This window comes from Tyto alba, unplaced genomic scaffold (assembly GCF_018691265.1).
Source record: "Tyto alba isolate M040663 unplaced genomic scaffold, T.alba_DEE_v4.0 Super-Scaffold_27, whole genome shotgun sequence".
NCBI classification, from domain to species: Eukaryota; Metazoa; Chordata; class Aves; order Strigiformes; family Tytonidae; genus Tyto; species Tyto alba.
The window spans coordinates 17,807,738-17,830,902 of record NW_024881301.1 but is presented as its reverse complement, the minus strand read 5'-3'; the positions used below and the strand labels follow the sequence as shown (position 1 = coordinate 17,830,902).

The 23,165-nt window shown below is 36.3% G+C and overlaps 1 protein-coding gene across 1 annotated transcript in view; it reads left to right on the top strand.

Moving 5' to 3' along the window:
• Positions 1-21,457, top strand: part of RTTN (rotatin) — an 89,140-nt gene extending 67,683 nt beyond the window's left edge. Inside the window, exons 41-49 of the mRNA XM_033010691.2 lie at positions 3,321-3,426; positions 7,008-7,102; positions 10,649-10,726; positions 13,228-13,354; positions 15,157-15,353; positions 17,270-17,537; positions 18,758-18,861; positions 19,226-19,295; positions 21,054-21,457. Coding sequence (XP_032866582.2) covers positions 3,321-3,426; positions 7,008-7,102; positions 10,649-10,726; positions 13,228-13,354; positions 15,157-15,353; positions 17,270-17,537; positions 18,758-18,861; positions 19,226-19,295; positions 21,054-21,136 — 1,128 coding nt within the window. The 3' untranslated portion in view covers positions 21,137-21,457. The remainder of the gene's footprint in view (positions 1-3,320; positions 3,427-7,007; positions 7,103-10,648; positions 10,727-13,227; positions 13,355-15,156; positions 15,354-17,269; positions 17,538-18,757; positions 18,862-19,225; positions 19,296-21,053) is intronic.
• Positions 21,458-23,165: the final 1,708 nt, after the last annotated feature.

The window sequence follows — 23,165 nt, the reverse complement described above, 5'->3', positions numbered from 1 at the left end:
GTATTCTGTCCACTGAGAACCTGGTGTCTTTTAGGAAGGAGAAACTTCCTAAGAGGATCTTTCTTGGCTTCACTATATAGGCCACTAAACATAGAATTCCCTATCTTTGTCAACTAATTTCAGACAATTTCTGTGCCTAGAGATTTCCTGGGTGGACATGATTTTCAGAGACTCTGACAGCAAAACAGGGGCACTTCACTGAAATCCCATAATTTCCTAAATATCCTGTTAGGTTTTTCTATTTAATGCTTATGTATGGGCCTAAAGCTGAAATTCTTGGTTTTGGCAGAAAAAAATGCAATTCCATGAAAGTCAAAGATGTGTTGTAAGTCACATTGCTCTGTTTTTATACAAGCATACATAGCTGATTTCCAATCTTTGCCCCCAAAACGTGATGATTCTTATGGTGACAGCAGAAAAAGTTTATGCAGTGACGAATTAACTTCAGCCAGGCCTATGAAAGTGCATCAGACACCATGGCATAGTTTGAGTATCATAAGAGATATACCAGCTTTTAATTTGGTCTTTAACTGTTCAGAGCTGTAGATAGCCATTGCATTTTGTTCATAAAAGAACTCAAAAGATAACCTATGCTGTTTGGGGCTTTATAATACATGAAAGAGATATAGTTGCTGTGATACCCAAAAAAGGATAACAGAATTAGGAAAGAGATCCGATTTTTTTAGAGCAAAATACATATATTTATTTACTTCCCCTTCTCTGTGCCCCCCCGCTACCTCCCACCCCCCGGTGGTCATTGAGAAGCAGTTGAAAGAGGAGCCCATAGGATGTAAAGTAAGCTATTAAAAAATGAAACAAAACAGAAACAACCCAAAAGATTTAAATATGATCTTTCTTCAAGAGAAGCTCTCAAGCAAATAATTGACTAACATCGAAAAGACTGTGAGAGAGAATTTTCAGTCAGTCATCTCCATTGAGCATCCTATTACATGAAACCTACAGAACAGGTCATATGCAATGGCAAATGCTAGTTTAAGATCCAGTCTGCAGGTGTGAATGTTAGCAGACCAGGTCCTAAATTAGTATGTATTATTGTATATAACCAATTTAGTAAATGCACATTCTGACTTTGAAAGGTTTTGGTGCTTTTGTGTACATAAACTTCAATGCTTGTATATGTGTTTTCATGATCAGAAGTAAAAGTAATAAGGAAACCATAATCTGTACATAAAGTCTCAAATTTAAGCTCTACCTTTTTTTTTTCCTAGATATAAAATTTACAATGTTTTAGAAAGTCTGCACCTACTGTAAATTAGTTGAAGGGGAGATCACAGACTAACATAGATAGATCAGCTGTGGCTTTATGGGACATCTTAAATTTATTATACATCATAATTTCAAAATGAATTAAAAGTGTTCATTCTCAATTTAATACTTTAATACTAGTAGTTTAAAACTATGGAATCTGCTGGCAGAAGGCATTATAAATTTACATAGTTTTTTTCCATTCAACTAGTTGTTAATCAACAATTAATTATTAATTAATTAAGTGTTCCCTATGATTGACATAAATTTTCTTTATTATAAACTGGAATTCATGACTGCAGATTAAGGAAAAAAAGCATAAAGGAGCATGCTTCAAGAAAGAATAGATTTTTGCTGTTTTTTAAGATAAAATTTAGAAAATAGATGAAACTAAAACTTTTAAAGAAGATACATGTGTAGGACAGGTTACCTTAATTATTTAATCAGTTCTAATCATCCACACAATATTTAAAGGGAAATATGGGGTTTATTACTAAAATATTCCTAAGTACTAAAAAAATAAAAACAGCTAGCAACTTAAAAGGGCAAAAACCTTTCAGTGGATAAACCACAAAATATATTTTAGGTTATGAAAGATTGAAGGAACTCAACATTTTGTTTTTTCCTCGTTGGTGTAAATTAGCATCAAGTTTAAACTTTAAGCTTTTTATATTTTTACCTAAACATCTAAATCCTTTAATTTGAAAAGAAACCACCACCTCTCCATACAGAAAAATAGTTAATTTATGTAGAACACTTGTGTTGCTGATAGCTTTGACATTCCACTTGGGATCTAATAAAATCAGTTTTAGTCTAAATGAGAAAGTTTTTTCGTTAGCTATAAATGCAGAGCCCAGTCCATCTGTTGGTGCTTTAATTTGATACCAGTTGTCCTTATCAATCAGGTGGGTTTTTTTAAAGTTATTCATTTACTAGTCTTCATCCCTTGACCTTTTCAGTCCTGGTTACACTGAACACTTCAATAAATGATAACACTAGAGTGTACACTGACATTTTATTGTATATTAAAATTTGAAAAATTTGTTTGGCTAAGGACTAAATTTGCTTAGCTAAGGACTAGCTAGAGGACTGAAGGAAATAAAAGGTAACGTATGTGATGTATGTAGAAGTATAGGATTTATGAGGTCCTATGTCTAAGTACTCATGAGATTTCTGTCTGAAATATTAAGGTTTTTTTTTTTTTTTCTAAGACGCTGTATTTTTGGCTGACTTCAAAATATGGTTTTCCTTAACTATGATCCAGCAACACTTCTTATTTTACTATATTCTTCTGATTAAAATGCATACCGTTTTCCATCGTATTGGATGTCAGTATTGGAATGACATTTTCCATCATATTGGATGTCGGTATTGGAATGGTATTCTAGAGATAATTGCTAGATGGACAAAATTCTCTAGTGGATAATATATAAAACACACACAGCTCCTTGTCTTTCAACTATCTTGCTATATGACTGCAAATAAATATTCCTTTGAAAGCACAGAGATTGTATTTGTTACTAGAAATACGGTGATGCTTACAAAAGCCTCGCAAAAATAAGGCAAACTGCCATTTTTCTCTGGTTGGAAGAGTATCTAAAAAAAAAAAAACCTCTGTGTCAACGATATTTTTATTCTGAAGAATTTCACTGATGTTTGATGTTTCTTCATCTTGTGTTGAAGGCAAGTGAGATTGCACTAAAGGCATGTCAGTGAATTGTCTGCAATAGCAAGCCTGAATATTAGGAAAGGTGTGGAATGTCAGGGCTGGGAATTTAGGCTTTGTGAAAGTAGAATGTTAAGAAAAGAGTAGGAGGAGTGGGCTTAGGAGCAAAAAAATTACTTTTATTTTTTTAACATTTTAATTGGAAAAAATAATGAAACACTTTAATTCAAACAAAGTATAAACATGAATATAGAGAGGGACAGCTCTGATAAGGATATAGTGATGAATCATCAAAATGAAAATCTAGACTATGACAACATATAGATATGAATACTACTTTTAATATGGTAATTTTTTAATTTCAGTAATGAAATTACATTATTTGTAGGTCTGTGAAAGAAAATCTTCAAAGGATGTGCTGAAAGAAGTTGCTACAAATGCACTGCTGTCTCTGTTAGCTGTCAGTAAGAATGCCCAGAAGTGTGCTTTGGAAGGTGAGCATTTCCAAATGTATGTTAAATGATTTATGAATCAAATGATTGCAGGTGTTTTATGTATTTTTTTTAAATCATAATGTTTTTGTCAAAACAAAAGACCTAGTTTTCAGTGTCATTTTTGCAGATTTTTACAGAGAAAATTTATTAATAATTAAAGTTTTCAGCTACAGATAAAATATTATGTTGCAGCCAGTCTAAAAATTTGTGGTGAAATCACATCCCTGTGTTAGAGTGAGAAGAGACCTGTGAGCTTTTACTGCTAGTAGCACACTCATCCATTTGAAACTGGAGATTTTCCACTGGCGGTATCTTCCGTATCATGTTTCATGCTACGCTTATACAGGTTTGTAGGTGAAAGTATGCCCAGTGTTCTCACCTCTGGCTGTACCTGGTCAAAAAGAGACTTCTTTTTCTCAGATTTGTTCTTCTCTACTTCATTGTTTCTTTCTTACCATGATACAGTATAAGGAGGACTTTCTCCCCTTGTAATGCAACATCTTTTATGCTTAAGGTTTTTACTTTACAATAGTAAATCAAGTGTAAAAAAACTTCTAATCGAAGGCTTTTTGTGCCCACTAGAACACAGAGGAGACTGGTGAATTTACATTTCTCATGTATTATGCATTTAAGAACAACTGGTCAGCCTGAGTGCACTTTTTCTTGGGTGCTTTCTCATTACTTGCATCTCTCTGTTGTCTTGTTTGGACCTTTAAAACTACACTGCACTGAAATAGCCTAGACATACATGCTCAATGTCTAATCCAAATAGTGGCAGAAAACTCCTAACTTCAAATTCTGTGCTATATACCTACTTTCTCCTCTTTCCCAGTGTATTGGTGGTCTACTCAGCCCTTTCTTCAATCAGGGTTGTTCTTCTGTTGATGACCCCATAGGTCATCTAGGACCTGACTTGCTGTGAAGGCACTACCAGCTCACAAAGTGCATTACGTTCTGTGCTAGAGCAGCATTCAAGTAATCCTTGTTGTAATGCAACAAAAATTTTATAGAAGAGGAAGAAGAGTTCTGGAGTTCAAATCAATGTCCTGAAGATTTCTGTAGCTCTAACATCACATGTTCAACTCTTAAGGGCTACTTTTTAAGTTACAAATGCAAAGTCCTGCACCTGAAAAGAAGCAACCTCTTACAGCAGTACAGGCTGACTGGGGAGCTGAAAAGGACCTTGAGGTCTTGGTTATGCAGCAAGCTGAATGTGAGAAGACTAGTAGCATCCTGGGCTGTACTAACAGGAACACAGCCAGTAGATTGAGAAGAAAATATTATCTTTCCTCTACTTAGCACTTCTTAGACCAATTCTAGAATAATGCATGCAGTTTTGTCCCAATAAAAGCAAGACATGAATAAACTGGAGCAAGTTCAGCAGAGGGCTGCCAATGGTGGTTGTGTCTACATGTCCTTGGAGGAGAGACTGAGGGAGCTGACCATGTTCAACCTGGAGAAAAGGTTTTGTAAGGACCTAACACCAGCCTTCTCATACCTATGAGATTTTGAAGAAGACAGAGTGAGGTTTTTCACAGAAATACATGGTGTAGGAGGATAAGAGAGATTGGGCATAAATTGAAACATGAGTGTCAGACTGGCTATAAAGAAACATTTCCTCTCTGAAGGCAGTCAAGCAGTGGCTAGACATACTGTCTAGCCTTTGGACATTTTCTGTGGACAATCTCTATCTTTGGACGTTTTCAAGACCCAGGTAGATAAAGTTGCAGGTAAACTTTGCCTGATCTTATAGATGACTCTACTTTGAGCAGAACTGTATGACCTCTGGAGGCCATCTCTTCCAGCTTGAATTATCTCATGAGCCATGAGTCATAGAATTGTAAAATAGTTTGGGTTGGAGGGGACATTTAAAGGTCATCTAGTTCAACCCCCCTGCAATAAGTAGGGACATATATAACTTGATCAGGTTGTTCAGAGCCTCATCCAACCTGACCTTGAATGTTTCTAGAGACAGGACATCTACTACCTCTGGGCAACTTGTTCCAGTGCCTCACCACCTTCACAGGAAATAGCTCCTTCTTATAGCTAGTGTTAACTAAAAGAGGGTATATTTAAAAGCCTTACTTCTTGTTCTATCACAGCAGGCCCTGCTAAAAGTTTGTCCTCATCTTTCTTATAAGCCCCTCTTTAGGTATTGAAAAGCTGCAATAGGGTTTCTCTGGAGCCTTGCCTTCTTTAGGCTGAACAACCCCAACTCTCTCAGCCTGTCCTCGTAGGAGAGGTGTTCCACACCCCTGATTATTTTTGTGTCCCTCTGGACCCACTTCAACAGGCCTATGTCTTTCCCATGCTAAGGGCTCCAGAGCTGAACACAAAACTTGAGGTGGGGTCTCACCAGAGCAGACTAGAGGGGGAGAATTGCTTCTCTTACCCTGCTGGCCACACTTCTGCTGCTGCAGCTCAGGATACAGTTGCCCTTCTGGGCTGTGAGTTCACATTGTCAACTCATGTCCAGCTTTTCATCCACCAGTACCCCCAAGTCCTTCTCCCCAGGGCTGCTCCCAATCCCTTTAAACCCCAGCCTCTATTGATACTGGGGGTTTCCCTGACCCAGGTGCAGGACCTTGTGCTTGATCTTGTTGAACCTCATGAGGTTCACATGGGCCCACTTAAGATTGTCTGTGTCCACCTGGATGGCATCCTGTCCCTCCAGCACTGAACTGTACCACACAGCTTGGTGTTATTGGCAAACTTGCTGAGGTTGCACTCAATCTCACTGTCTATGTCATTGATGAAGATATTAAAAAGTACTGGTCCCAGTACAGACCCCTGAGGGACACCACTTGTCAGTGATCTCCACCTAGACATTGAGCCATTGACCACTACCCTCTGGATGCTACCATCCAACCAATTCCTCATCCACTGACCAGTCTACCTATCAAGTCCATATCTCTCCAATTTAGTGAGAAGGATATTGTGAGGAACCATGTTGAAGGCCTTATAGAAGTCCAGATAGACAACATCTGTAGCTCTTCCCTTGTCCACTGTTGTAATCACTCCATGATCTTGTAATAAATGAAAGACTTTAGATCACAAGAAAAGAGCCTAATTCAACATTTTGCACTTTGAATTACCTGAACCTTTGCCTGCCTTTGTCTTGCCTCAGATGCAGCAAATCTGCTGCTGTTAGGGAAGAGTTGGGCAAGATAAATGCATGCCTCTAACCTCTTGAAGCTTCAGTCTTCTAGGCAGCATCACTGAAGATACACTAAAGAGTTATGTGTTGCTGTCCTCTTCCTCCCAAATCATCTTCCCCTCTTCATTTTATCACTTTCCATTGGGCATTCATGTCACAGAACTCTGTTGAAAGAAGACTCAAATGTATTCTTCCTTCTTGTGATTATTCAATGAGGTACCTTCCATCTCAGAGACTGTTAGTTACTTCCTAGTATCAAGAAGATAACAATATATTATGAAGTCACAGAATTTGGATATTTGAATCCTCAAATCTCAGTTCAGGAGGGTAACAGTAATCAAGATCATTGCAAGAAAGATATTTCATAAAATATTTTTGCTTGTGAATGAACTTCTAAATGTTAATATTTTTTTTTGTCTTCCAGTTGACCTGATAGAGAGCCATATAGAAAACATGAAGCATATTCATGCACAGCTGAATTTGGATTCCCTGAAGCCTGGGAAAGCACAGAAAAAAAAGGTAACTATAAAACCCAAAAGATTAATATGATTAGGCACTTCCCAGCTCTTTTTAATCTTTTTTTTTTTTTTTTTTTCTTGAGGCAGATACAGTTGATACCTGTCACGGGTGAGACAGAGTAAATGACAACTTGGATACTGGGGCTTCTTTAAGATACAATGGCTTTAGAGCTTTTACCGACTTGAATATCTCACACACTTGCTCTTCCACCCAGGGTTATGTTCACTAGGTCTCAACTTCCTTTTCCAACATGGAGATGACTGCTGATTCAGGGAAGTCAGGCAGAAAAATCACATCAGTTTGTGCTTTTCAGCTGCTCAGTTACCAGTCTTGGATGTTATTGACCAAAGCCCCTGGGCATGTACTGCTGTTTGTCTCCACGTATCTTTCTGGTCTCCAGGATTTTCTCCCAGTTATGGGATTGTTTCTTCAGCCAGGATCTTCACATTCTTTTTGGGCCCATTTCTTTCAGAGACAGTTTCTTTTTAGGAATTCTTCTTTTCACCACCAGCTTTTTTTTTCCCAGAACTCTTAAGCACCTGTTTACCTAATCTAAGTAATCTACGTGTGAAGTACAACACATGATAAGCCTCTGAATTAGTGGTTTTGTCTCATGTCTTTTTATTAATTGGAGGATTCAGGACTTCCCACTTCTAGTCCAAGTTATCAGAATTAGCAACTCTAGCCCATTCTGGTTGGAGCCAGCAACTAGCAGGCTTCTGATTGAGAGTTCAAAAGTTCAGTTTCAGACATTCACACACATACAAGTTCATTCGTCACCTGTCAGTGCTGGCAATTTGTGATATTTATTTAGCCTACAACAATATCTAAGAGTACTGTATTATTTTCAAACTTAATTGGACTTCCAGCCTTGACTTTGTGGTCCTATCCAATCCAGCTATTTTTTCCCATCTTGTTTTCACAAGAATTTTCTGTTTCTCAGGTTTTCTTTCTCAGTGTCTTTCAACCAGTGTTAGCCATTTTGATTTTGTCTTTTCCTGTAGGAGTCAATCTTTCTCCCACCCCAAAACCACTTCCAGTCTGCTTGCACATGTAAGTCAGGTTTTTATTCTCTAGCTTCTCATTATCTGGCTTCCAACTATTTCTTTTTCTGTCCTCCTGCATACATGGTCTCGGCATCGTGGTCTGTTGTGATCAGACTTAATTGTCCCGGGCTTTAACTTCTTGTCAGAAGTCTTTTTTTACATCATACTTGTGATCTTTCCACTACCTGTACTCCCAGTTTCTTCCCTCCATTCATCATTTACTTGTTCAACCTTTTTTTTAACCTCTCTTCCAGTTTCAGACTCTCACATCACCCAGCTCTTACTTACCACATCTGGACATAGATTATTCTTAGCATCATACAACAGTTTCATAAGATTTTTGTTGCAATCTACTTGTTTTCTACCACTTTCATCTAAGAGAATTACTAAAATACAGACAATAACCTCTGCTGTCAAGTTTGATATCTTGTCTACTCCCACATAAAGCAGACATTGTAGAAAACATCTTCCTGCAGGATATTTCTGCATTGTTTGAGCTCAATAGTATTCTTTTCTGAGGCATTGGGACAAGCAGACATTAGCTTTGGTTTGTGAGAGTGTGGAACTGTGTTTAATAACAGTGAGCTCTTGAAAGAATTTGAGTTTTACCCTGACATTTGAAGGCTACAGTATTGTTCCTTGAGATCTCCTAAACACATACATTATCATTTCGTCAAGGGGTGGAGACTGAAAGGTGTCCTGCCCTGGATGTGTCCAGTATGGTTGAAATCAGCTGGTTCTTTATATTTCTTGGGTTGAGAAGGGGGAAGCTGGGGACGTTACTCCCTTGCTAAATGAAGAAGGAATTTAGAACTTGAAAGAAATTAAGGGAGTCTGAGAAAGTTCAGAAGGACTGTTTATGTGTAATTAAAAATCCTTTGAAAGAGATTTGCAAAAGACTTCATAGCAGATTTCCCTGCTGAGCTGGGACTGCAGGTTGCTACATCATATGTGAGCCTGCTATTCATCATATGTGGTGCATAACAGCAAGCAATCTAGTTTCATGTAAATGAAACTGAGATAATTGCTTTCATACTCAGATTTAGCTGATTGTTCACAAAACTTCCCCTTGGCCCACTTCGAGGCACAGCTCTCAGGGAAACTATCAGAGCTTGTTTTCTCTTTTTCTTTTCTTTTAACTGTTGTGAAAAATTTCTTTGACATAGCTTCATTATCAGGGTAAATGAAGTATTTTACTTGATATTCCTTTTCTTTCACGGTAATTACTGTGATGTTAACCAAGGGCATGAAAACTGTCTACAAATAGTCAAGCTTTCAAAAAAACCCCCTCAAAATAGGATCTTAGTAAAAATCAAGATATCCTAAAATAAATAAATAAAAACAGTGCCATCCACCCAATCTATTAACTTTTTCAACCTCCTAGAGGTTTATACATTAAGTTGCAGCTTGTGGCATTTTATAGGATTTAGTGCTATTTATGTTATTAAATAGATTAATGCCAGTGGAAGTTCTTGAAGGAACATCTTAGAGTTAGTATTTTATTTAGCTAAAAATGAGACAAACCAGTCATAAAATTCATTGGTAATCATGACTTTCATGTTTCTATTTCATCTACTACACCCAACTTTCATTAACTTTTTTGAGATAGGCCTTTGCTTCATCTCTAAATGTCATCAACTGTACATAATATGATTTATAAGCATTGTTGCTTCAACTTGTCTGAGATTTAAGCATGAATGCTATTTTACATTTTTGTTCCTTTATGCTTGATAAAACTGAAATAATGTCCTCTGGTAAACAAGCTTATTGGAATTTGATCATCTTTCAGAAGTGGTTTAGTATGTCAACCTTATAGAAGTTAGGTCAGCCATCATTAGCCTTTTAGTGTCACAGCACTATCATGAAGATAGATTCTTCTGTTTACTTGTTTACTTGAATCTCAGTATAGTACCTCACTGCCCAAAGGTCTGTATTTATCTTTGTAGTAGTCTTATCAGGTTGGAAACTATTTCCGTCATTAAGGATAGAGAACTAAGACCCTGGGAATATAAGGATGGATTGGTCTGAGCAAATGTAGTGATCTTCAAGACAGAGCTAGTTTATCCTTGTTTTTATCCAAGGAAGAAAAATAGGTCCTTCTAGGGAGTGATTCATTTGACTTGTTTCAGATGTCTGCTTTAGGATGGAACAAATACCCTGAAAACGTTCCCACCCATTCTTCATTAGTTGTAAGAGAAATGGAGCTCTACATTACAGATCTTTGCATTTGGCCAGATCAGTGCCCCTAGAAATAGTATATGTGGGTTATGAAGAGAGGTGAGAATGACTCCAAGTAACTTGATATAAAGGTCTTTACTATAGGTGTTTAAAGTGAGCTGAGATGAATCCTACCTGAGATCAGAAGGAAACGGTACTGAAGGGGTGTGACCCAAAGGTTGATGCCTTAAGTTTGCACCTCTCCTTTGAAATCTCTTTCGTCCTTGTACAAAATTCATTCTGGTCTGATGTTGATGACCTTGAAATATTTTTCTCTGGATAGGAGGATAACCTTATCAAGCAGTTAAGGTATTCTATGCAGCTCCTCAGAAACTGCCTCTTTCAGAATGAAGAATGCAAGGTAAGTATTCTTATACTGAAATAATATAATCACATTAATTAATGATTTTTTTTCTACTTTTAAATTATTTTCAAACTGGCTAAATTTAAGCTTGATATTAATAGCAAGAAATACTTCAATTTTCATTATTATTCCCACTTTCTAAGAATATTTCGTACATGCATTAGGAACTCAATGTTCATATTGAAGCATCATCTCCCAAAGGTTTCAGATGGTTATCATCTTTTATACCCACTTCTGCTTTGCTTAAATCAATAATTCTAATTTTCAAAGCTTATAATGTGAAAAATGGGTGTGGAGAAAGGTGCGGAAGAGATACACTTCACATCTTGGAAAGTAATTTCCACTCTATTCCACTCCCCTTTCATCCTTTCCCTTTCTGATAGACAAAAAAAAAAAAAAAAAAAAAAAAAAAAAAAAAAACCAAAAAAACCACACACCCCCCCCAAAAAACACAAAAACCCAAACAACACAAAACCGAAAAATCTCAGCCCTAAATAATAATTTGCCATTTACTTTTCTTTGTCTGAGTTAAATTGCTCTAATACTGCAAGACATAATATTGTTTTCACCTTGATTTTTTTTATCATTTTTCTTATTCAGAATCTTGTTTTGAATTTCATTTTGCATTCTTTGTCTTTTTCTCTATGCTTTTCAATTTCTTTCTAATTCAGTTCTTCTGCCCGCCTGTTTTTCTATGTAGAAAGTACTACTTTACTGTTTTTCACTCTTTGCTGTATTCTTTCTTTCTGAACACTAGTCTTCGTCTTTCTTATTGCTGATACCTTTCACACATTTATTTCCATTTTCTCTTGCACAGTTTAATTTGTCTTAGCATTATGATACAACTTGTGCTACTGTAGTGGTTTGAACCCATAGGGCAACTGAACACCAGGCAGCTGCTCATTCCCTCCCTTCCCCCCAGTGCTTGGAAGGAGAAAATTAAGCAAATGGCTCAGGAATCGAGATAAAGACAGGGAGGGATGACTCATCCATTACCATCATGGGCAACAGACAGACTCCTTAGGTGAAGAAAAAAAGGATATCACTTTAATTCAAACACTAGCAAAAACAACACTTGACAGACAGGGTGGGACAGTGAGAAGCACTATCACATCCAAAAAACTACCTTCCCCCATCCTCCCTTCTTCCCAGGCTCAGCTCTGCTCCTAGTCTCTCTACCTCCTCCCCCAGCAGTGCAGGGGGCAGGGGATGGGGGTTACAGTCAGCTCGTCGCTCCTTCCTTCTTGGGAGGTGGGTGAATGCCGCACATTCCTCCCTTGCTCCACATGGCTCCCCTCTCACTGGAGACAGTCCTCCGTGAACCTTCTCTGGCGTGAATCCTCCCCATGGGATGCAACTGTTCCCATGCTGCTCTGGTGTGGGTCACTCCTGCGTGTTGCAGTCCTCCCAGCACCAGATTACAATAGCGGGAGTTGCTTTTCCCCTCGAAGTCCCAGCTTCCTTTAGGTGCAGAGACTTGTCCTAGTGTAGGCACCTCCACAGACTTCAGATTAGCCTCTGTTCCATGATGGCCTTCCATAGGTGGCAGGAGGGGCAGCCCTGCCATCTCGCCATGGGATACAGGGACGCTTTGTTCCAGTGCACTTCCCCCATTTCCTCCTCCCTTCCACTGACCTCAGTGTTCACATAGGTGTTTTCCTTGTAACTCTTCCTCACATGTCCCAACTCCCTCCCAGGTTCTCCTTAAAAACATTATCACAGAGGCACAGCCACCATCGTTAATTGGCTCAGTCCTGGCCAGAGGCAGGTCTGTCTTGGAGCCAAGGGAGCTTTCGAGAAGTTTCTCACCAGGGCCACAGCTGTACCTCTCTCCCCTGCTACCAAAAAACCTCCCACCACACAAGCCCAGCACAGCAAATGCAGTGGTGGAACCACAAGATTTCCAGACCTTCCAGAAATACCCCTATTGAAGACATGTGTTAGCATCCTTTTTGTATGCAGAACACCATAATGTAAATTATGGGCCTGAATAAGCAATCTGGTTATCCCTAAGGTCTCCATAACGTGGTTGTGCCATAATCTCAGGTAAGATTATTGTGGTATATCTTTCTTGTTTTGACCAGAGGTCCGCAGACAATTGCTTGGAGAGGAGGTTGCTATTGATAACTGAAGGTTTCTATGATTTGTTCTTTAGAACTGTGCTCTTCTATTTCCATGCTTTTTGAGTTACAATGATTACTTTAGTTGGAGTAGAATAGAACTTCAGAATAAGGAGCTCTTGAACAGTCAGAGTTGGAATTAATAAATCTTGACTTTCGTTTGCATGTCTTTCAGTAATGAAAACATGCTGGTTTTGACTGGGCTAGGGTTAATTTCATTAGTGTTGAAATGAGGGTGTCAGTTTTCTCCATTCAATCTTTTAAAGCAAACTAATGGAACACAATAAGATAAAAATATTCTTTTCTCACTTTATTGATACTTCATTTTCAAACTATTTAATAGTATAGTAGTTGACATTCTTCCTTCTGTCCTCATAGATGGCAGCACTCAAAGCTCATCTTGTTCCTGTTCTGCATTCACTGTGGCCGTGGTTTTTAATAGACGACTTCTCACTGCAAATAGCTCTGCATTTACTTTGTGTCTACACTGCAAACTATCCTGCAGGTATGAGAGTCACTCTACAATGTAATGCAACAAAATATTTAACCAGGATAATTAAGACAGGAAAGCATAATAAGGGGAAAAGAATGTTTATTGCTACCATAACAAGAGAGTATAGAAGCACTGATCCATCAAAGTCTATCAGGAGTTTTGATTGTAATACATTCAAGACTTTTGTTCAGAACCTGTTTCACTCTGTTGGATTTCACAAGAATACAATTGTATTAAAGCATTAAATAGCATTTAATTCAAACCACTATGTTTGAAGGTTACGCTGAAAGTTCTGCCAAACTGAATAGTGTGCTGTAGAAATACTACTCTAGGAATTTTCTCACTGAGAACAGTGTATCAGTACTTTATACAATTTGCACTTATTGAGAACATGCTCTGTTTGAAATATTCAGTAATCTAAATTGAAATATTCAATAATTTAATTTAATTCTGTATTAAATTTCTTCTATTTATTTCTGCATTGGGCTCAGTAGCTTGTATTTGTATATTTTTTTTATAAGAATTCTCTTCTTCATTTGAGGAAACCTTTTATTTCCATTGATGAGTAATTATCCCTGCTACTAGAAACTTGTTCTTTTTTCTAGTTTGAATTTGCTTCATTCCATATCCTGGTTATTGACTCAGATAATGATTTGCTAGTGGCTTGGAGGCACGTAATTATCTGTTGATTTCTCCCTGTCAAGATACTGTAAAAGAGTTAGCATGGTTAAAATATATTAAGTGAACAGTCTGAGTTCTTTTAACCCTCTAAGTTAATCTATCCAGACCTTAAATGAGCTTAGGATACTTTTTTTTTTTCATAAAGACATTTTTTTAGTGTGGACTGAAGAAAGGTCATATATGTGCTAGTCAACCACAGGATATAAAATTAAAATGTTATGTCCTGTGATATATTGGGAAACCAGGCTGAAGTTCTGATGGTCTTGATTTTTTCTTAACCTCTGAGTGACTCTAGAATGCATTTTTATTTTCCTTGCCAGTAAGGGCAAGTGGTTTTAGATTAATCATGTTTTTTCTTTCTGTTCAGAATAGTTGGCTTATGAGATAACCCAAACTTACCTACCCTGAACTGGTTAACCACTTCCTCTTAGTGTAGTCAGACAAAGAAACGCATGCAGATGTTTGTAACAGTTAAAAACTGTCTAATTTTTATTTACTTTTGCCATGTAAGCAGTTAACCGTTGTTGCAGATAGCAAATGCCACTAAATAAGAAGGTATATATGCATATTTGTGCACAAAAATCATGTTGGTAACTAAGTTGTTCCCTGCCACTGTATTAATTTGAGCTTACAGCTCGATAGCATACGATTTTGTATGCTACTGTGGTACAAGGCAACGACGGATGCAGACAGCACTTTTATTTCTCAGAAAAATATTTTTAAGTTATTAAACCTTTCAGATGCATAGAGACCTCTTTTTCTGGACCAGTTTCAGAGTCCGTTCAGATTTTGACACAAATAATTGTACAATGCCGTAGTTCAAGTGTTCCAGTTTTTAAGGAGACTTTCTGAGATGGATCAATGACTTCTCTTCAACAGCAGAATTGCCTCTTAGATTTTGGAACAATAGAACAGTAGATGCCTATTCCAATGAACTGCCACATTCAGGCACGTTTCTATTCAAAGTATGTCACATCGACTTCACTGTGGTTCAAAGAAAAAAAACAAAAAAAACCCAAACAACAATCCTTTCAAAAGTGTCATTTCTATCTCCAAGCTGTTAGACTATTCTTTCTATAGATTTTTAAATGTATATGTGCATTTCTCTACGATAAATGTTTAATTTCTTTAAGGTTGTGCTTCACTCTGTTGGGCCAGTGGACAGTCATCACTTCCATCCGCACGAAGTGCAGCTGGCAACTCATTAATGCATAACATCCTGAAATTGGCTTCCCAAGTGTCGAATGATAACAGCGCAGTCCAGCAGGTGGTCTTTTGTCTTCTTTCTAACCTTGCTCTGTCTCATGACTGTAAAGGCATTATTCAGAAGGTAAGTAAATAATAATATTGATTTTAGGAATGTGGTGGATGCATTTTCCTTTTTAATAAGCCCTCGTATTTCAATATGGAGTGTCCTATCAACATATAGACATGCTTCTGTGGGAATCAAAACCATTGTGTGTTCTCAGCTAGTTGTGTTACTGTTCCCTGAGTGCAGTGTGTAATTCAGTCATATTCATAGTCTGGACAGAAACAGCATATGGAACTAAAAAATTTTTGCTAGAGCTTTTTATAACATCTCAGTTTCAGTGGGGTGTAAAATTTTCAATATCTTTATATATTGATAACAATGACTAGAGGACCATGAAAGTGAACAATAGTAGAAAAAATCGCATGTGAGTAAACAAGAAATAGAACACTATATAAATTAGTAAGTACACTCCGTGAAACACAATCTTTATAACAATTTTAATTTTAGAGATGATGTTCTACGTGTCAGTAATTGACTGTTGGGTAGAAATCTATTCTTATTATATAAATGTAGGTACTATCTTATCCCTTTTCAATTTGTTTATTGAATGATCCTTAGTCTTTTTTATCAAATGTTCTTTGAAAAATCTGTTTCTTTTAAATTTAACTTTGATCATTTAAATAAATACAACACCTTTAGACAAGAAGTCAAACCATGTAGAAAATCAACTATAGTGATGACATGATAAAACTAGCTAACACAACAGAAATGGTAAAAAGTGTGCTTATTTTTAGTTTAATAGATGAGTTTTTAGTTTTTAGTTTAGTTTTAGTTTAATAATTACAAGAATTCATTTAAATCTATATTAAGTGTTGTGTGCTTGGACCTAATTACCTGTTAGAAAAGGCAAGGAAAAATATGATCTTTTTGTAGTGCTAATTGTGTAAAATCTGGTCATGCAGTTATGAAATTGCTGATACTCAAATTTTTTGATAGAAACAGAGAGTTTGAGATCTTTTCTATGGTAGCTGTTCCATTTTGTGAATTGTTTCGGTTTTCACTGTCTTCAGGGTTTCACGCTAGTGTGATAGCATTTAGCCTTCATTCTTTGTCCCGAGCTCTGCTTTTATAAGTAAGCAATGCTGAACTATTAATTACATCTGTGAAAATTAAATTACCAATATTATATTCACATGACGAAAACAAGAATAAGATTGTACACTGGATTGTTTGCTTTTGACCAAGTACCTGTATGTGTTGTCGAGGGTCAGTGAGGCTGGGAACATTTAGTTAAAGGACTTTTTTCATCATAGGAATGTTTTGTTAGAACATCTGCCTTTTGCAACAGGGGAGTGGATTTTCACCTGCTCAGAATCTCCTTAAGGTGGTGGCAAACCCTGAGACTGGGGAGCAGTAGTGTATGCCATGTCAACACAGATCTTTTTCTTCAAAGCTTACAGAAATAGAGGATAGTACTCTGGCTCTCAGTGAAGCAGGGGGTAGTACTATAGATACTTATGAGCCCCTTCCAACTTGAGATATTCTATGATTGATACCTTTAACATTTGCTAGTAATGCAAGCAGTAATAAGGAACGAATCAAGAATATGTTAGGTGAGTAGTGCATTGATTCACTTAACTTGTTTCTAGCTTATTTTTGGGCAGAAACACTAAATGAAAAGCAAAAAACTTATGTAGTGGTGGGAATTAGCCTTTAAAGAAATATATTGTGTTGGGTCAACTTTAATGTACCAACACCGCATAAATTATTACAGAAGAAAATGCATTTCACCGTATTAACCTTTTAACCAAGATGTGGATTTTTTTTGTATGTAATTCTTTCAAAAATCCTTGACTAATAATGGGTTCACTAAAATATGTAAATGAAGCGTTATTACTAGGTTTTGATCAAGTATGCAGGTTGGAAGGTGAAACATCAGTGACCAAACCATGGAATACTATAAATTTTAACATCTTTTTTCTTCCTTCTGACAGAGTAACTTTCTGCAGAACTTCTTGTCTCTTTCGTTACCAAAAGGAAGTCATAAAAATCCTGGTAATGTGTCTACTCTTTGGCTAAAGCTGCTACTGAACATATCTTTTGGAGAAGATGGACAGATGATGATCATGAAGATAAACGGCTTTTTAGACCAGATCGTGGAAATGTGTAGATACAAGCACAAGAGCAGCCAACACCTAGCACTTCTTATTCTACATAACATATGTTTTAGTCCAACTAATAAACCAAAGATATTAGCCAATGGTAAGTATCTAAAGGGTATACAAACTATGTTACTCTGAGAATATTCCGTCTTCCATAATACCATGATTCTATTCCAATTTGGGTCACTGACCAAGAACTCAATATTGTTGTTTAGAAAAGCATTTTTATAAAAATGATTTGTGTAGAAGTAATTATAGAACATATATTTTGGCAGAAAAGCAATGAGAATAATATGTGGCAAAAGGAAATAAATATATATATAAAAAAAAAAGATTTATTGTGAGACTTTTCAATATAGTAACACATTGTGAATGAAAGGATTTTTGTAGTTTTCTTAAACATCTAGGGGTTTTTTTTTGGGGGGGTGGGGAGGGGGAGTGGTTTGAACGGTTCTTTGTGTCAGTTTGAAATAACTGAACTTCCTATCTTTCAGTTGGACAAAACCTTAATAGCTCCTGCAAGTCATAGAAGTTGGGACAAAGTATTTTGTTCTGTCATGTGCAGAAAATGTTTATGACAATGATAAAATTATGATCTTGGCCTATATATTTAATGTAATCACGTGCACAGAATGTTTTTGTCGGTTGTTTGTAGCAGGCATGTTTGTTTCCCCCGTTTAATTGCAGGGAGAATGCTCTTTTCTAAGTTCTCAGCAGGTTTCCATAGTGTGCATGCTTTTAATTTTTTCCTAAGATGCTGATTTGCTGCCTTAATTAAGCATACATTATTCAGTCAAATAATCTGTGAATTTTTATTATGAAGTGAGCAAGCAAACTTGATTCTGGCTTCAGAGCAAGGCTAGGAAATTAAGGCACCTACAGTAGGGTGGCAAATATTTCTCATTATTTACAAATCATGTACATAAGTGCTAAGGAATGTAGAAACATCTTAATTTCCATCCTGATGTGTCTCTAAGTGTGACTACTGGGAGTTATAAAACAGTTTCATGTCTTACTCAGTCCCTGTGCATATCTGATGGCTGTACATAACCTTAATGTTTTATTACTGATGGCTTAATTTTTTTAGCATTGCTTGGTTTTGGCTTGTTTTTGTTTTGCTATATTCTTTTTAACACTTCGTTCAGTGTAGTCTACTGAGCATATTTCAATTTAATCTGATAATAATTCCTCTGCCATAGCAATACTTGTCCTAGAAATAAGTGTACTCCAAGCATCAAAATACTGATATTTGTAAATATATTTGTGTGCTTTTGATGATATTTTTTAGATGCATTCTTTTAAAATGCTTTTTCTCATTAGATAAAGCGATTGCAGTACTGTCTGCCTGTTTGGAAAGTGACAGTCATGCTGTTCAGAGAATAGGAGCAGCTTCACTTTGGGCTTTGCTTCACAACTATCAGAAGGTTAGTATTTGAGAAATACTTGGAAAAAATGTAATGTTACTTCTATTATGTTGTAAACAATACAGTAACTTTTAAGTAAATAAAAATAAAGTTTACAGTAGCAGTTGCACTTTGTTATATTCATCTCATAGCTGCTCAGGCTAGGAGGTTAAACAACATGTTAAGGAAGCAGCTTGTCCTCTGTGTTTTGTGACTGCTTATATTAGTGCAATCTGTATGATGATACAGTCATATGGTAATTCTAATATTCCTGCATCTCATGTTCTACTGAATTATTGTAGTTTTCTAAATTTTGCTGTTAAATTGTGAACATGTGGGGAAGAAAGTCAAGTAATTGTATGTTGTGTGCTTGTGTGTATTGCAGGCAAAAGTGACTTTGAAGAATCCATCAATAAGGAGAAAAATAGATGAGGCTTATTCTTTAGTGAAGAAAAGTAAGTCTCACTTCCAAATAATGCCAATTCTGTATTTTTCCATCAAGTAGATCATTCATTCATACATTTTAATTTATATCATCATGATAAGTTTTTGTTGTGCTTCAAGTTTTTGAAAGGATACTTCTGACTCTAGAATAATAAGTAATAATATGGTTGATGGTTAGGCAACTTATAAATACAGATACATAAAAAAGTCTCTTAACAAATTATAACTAAGACCCCAGGTAATTGCTAAGATTAGTTTGTAAGAATAGGTCTGACTGTGCTTGCAGCAACACACTTTTTTTGCACAGTACGTTTCTGTGTTAATTCTTAAATTTAGTGATAAGAAAGATTGTTCATTTAGCACTGGCTTTGCTTAACAGTGCTCAATCTCACTGTGTTCAGCCACAAAGAGAAGGGATCAGAACAGATCATTGTGCCAGTCTTAAAATACTGTACCGTGAGTGAGCTGACTTTCCAAAAGCTTGAGTTTTTTGTTCAAGTAGCTGAACGTAACTGTCATTTTGAATAGCTTCTATACGATATGTTGCTATTTTCAGCTCAAGAGCATTCTTTCTGAAAGATGTTCAAACACTGGTCTGTAGCTGGAGCTTCAGTAGCGAATAATGGGTTCATTGGTTGTTAGTCACATCAAAGTTCTGATCTTTCAGAAACATGCAAATGTCTTATTTTAAGCCAGTGAGATTTGCTGCTGATTTTAATTGTTCTATCGATGTACTCAGTTAGGTTTATCAAATGGGGGGCTTACAGTGCCAGGTTCCCATAGTGTTTTGCACAACAGAATTGCCACAAAATTTCTCCCTACATTGAACATCATTTGTCAGTATCCTCATACAGAGGAGCTGTATTTTTGCTAGAATATCTCATGGTAATTCTTCCTGTACTGTCACTCAAATCCACTGATTTTGTCAATGTGCTGTTATTTCATCCTTTACTAAAGTCAATCATTAAACATCACATAATGGAACATTTCATATACTGATAGTATGTTAATAGAGAGATATGTTTTTATTGTTCTTTATAGCGTAACTACCACTGATCAGAGACTTTTCAAAATATGATGTTGAGTCAAGGTGGAAATATTGTAGCTTTTACAGACGCACCTCATAACATTAATCCCCATTTATTTGTGTACTGCTTTAGAACATAAAGTCCTAGACTGAAATATAGATTTAATTCAATAAACATTTACATATCAAAATATTGTATGAAATACATTGTATGAAAGATTTTATACAACTGTAATTGTTACAGTTTACAGTCATGTGAAGTTGTCATCTATATTTTCCTGCATTCAGGTTCTCAACTAGCCTACCCTGGTAAAGCTCTGATTGCTTTACAGTGATAATTGGGTTAAAATGGTAGATTGTTCTTCTGAGTGGAAGTGGGGGATTTTTTCAACATGGCTCTTGTTATTTTACTTTTTCTACCTTGTCCTACCCAAGGAGAAGTTTGGGAAGAACAAGGCATGACCTCATTGTAACACAGCATAATCAAGTCAGTTTTCACTTTTTTTTTGTCACAACTAAGTGGGTGCTTGAAAACTGCAAAATTCTAGCCTTTTAAAAACACAAAACAAAAGAACAGACTTAGCAACATAAAGTATTTGTACTTGATTTGCTACTCATAATATAGAGGTTAAGATCATAAAATAGCATGAATTCTAACAAGCCATTTGATGCAATCTTTGAAAAAGTAATTTTGTACTAAGAATCAACTAGAAATTAAAATCTTGTTTCTTCTTCCTTTTAGCTGCTCCACAGCCAGAAGAAAATGAGCTACATGCCTACTATTTAAAATGCTTAGAGAATATAGTGCAGCTTCTTGATTGTTAATGATCATCAGATGACTTCTCATGTTGAAATTGGACAGTTTATTCAATGGGAGCCTGAAATTTAAAGAAAGGACTTCTAATGCATGGATCTGTGGCAGCAGTGTATGGACTACAGAAGAAATTTATGAAGTCTTTGAAGGAGTTCATCATTTTGAATGAAAGAAATTGCACTAAATGTAGTTCAAACTATTTGTACTGTAATCCCAATGGGAAATTATAATGATACTACTATGTAAAGTATGTACAGAGGAAAAGGATGTGAAAAATCAGTAATTTTCTTAAATTATGCATTGAAATTGTTGCAATAAAGCATTAGAATTGCTATTTTGGACTGGTCTTAATAAAGTGATTTTTAATTGAGATCATTTGTTATTGGTGGATTGTAACGTTGCAGATGTGCACACTGCATACTTAGATTCAAGAACTGAAATCTTGGCACTCATGGTGTGTTATACCTATCAGGTATAGAACAGCAAGGTGTGTGTGCGCTAGTTTTGAAAGAGTTTTCAGTTCAAACTGCTGCATTTTTTTAAGATGCTAACAATTGTAAAAGAGCTCTCAATCACTGATATTACAGCTGACAGTTATGTTAACATAGCAGTTTATTCAGGATGAGGTATGTGCATCAGTTTTAGTTACGTTACAACATCGTGGAAAATATTTGAGACAATTTGTTGGTTTCCAATTTATAAACGCTTGTTGTAGCAAGGCCACATCTACCTTTAACTAGTATTTTCTTCATAAGCAGGTAATGTAAGTATTTTCCACTGACAAAGGGGATTATTTTGTTTGTTTTGCAATGCTTATAAATAATGTGTACCTTGTTATTATTCAGCAGACATAAATGTGATGCTTAGAGTGGCTGGATTATATAATTACTAGAAATATAACCTAACCTCCCTCTCCTCTACCAAAGAGAAAGCAATGATAGATGACCACAGCCCGATTATTTTTCACTTGGCATACTGCATAACTATTGTAACTTGCAAAGTGGTGGTTAAATGTTCTCATGCCCCTCCCACAGTATTGCAGAACTGTCAGCTGGAGGGCAGGAGAACACTTGACAGCAGAGAGCTCTACAAGTCCACGGTTGCTGTCTGGGCATGGTAGGAGGGTCTCTTTCCCTTAGACTAGCAAGTGACGATTCTCTTCAGAGACTTGTTTCAGCATACTCAACCCCAATGATCTCTCTCATAAATCAGGTTGTAAGTCAAAATGCAGATTGTTTGCCAGTTTGCTTTCTTTTTCAGAGACAGAAAAAATGAAAGCCCTCAATACCAAATTAATTCCAATGAAAATAACCACTCAGCGAGGATGGTGAGAGCATTTTGAGTGTGTAGAAGTACACATGGATTGAGTGAGGTGAAATAGGGCTGCATAGTTGAATGGTTTCCTTAAATGCAAGTACAATTTCATAAGAACATAGAAGAACTACTTGCTTGTTTTCTATTAAACACCTCTATTCTACTGAGACCTACAAATTCTTGAAGAAATTATTCATATTGAAAAATCTCTGGGTAAATTGCTAATACATTTGTTGTTACAGAAAGCCTTAGTGCAAGTGCTGTGTTTATCCCAAAACAAACATAGACCTAACTGCTATTTTCTCGGTATTTTACAACATTTTACATTTGTGGGTAGCAACTGTAGCAATGGCATGAGTAAATACTTCTGTTTGGTGTTGCTCCTCAAGGAAATCAAAATTTTTTAGCCTCCATGGGCATGCATATCAAATCTTTATGTTCACTTTGTGTGCAAACTCTTCACAGAATACTTAAAATTTTCTCCTTCAAGGTTAAGGAAAGGTGAGGTTTTTTTTTAAAGGACAGCACTCTTCATTACATTTTCCCTCAAAAATTGGGGTTGTACAGTGGCTGCATCTTATTTCCCTGAATGTTAATAAAGAGGTGAGCTATAAAACATAAATGACCCTATAATTTCTTTTCACTGGCACTTGGACTAGCAAAATTAATATCACAATAACCTTTAGTCTTTCATGAAAGAAAATTAAAATATTGAGACCTCATTCA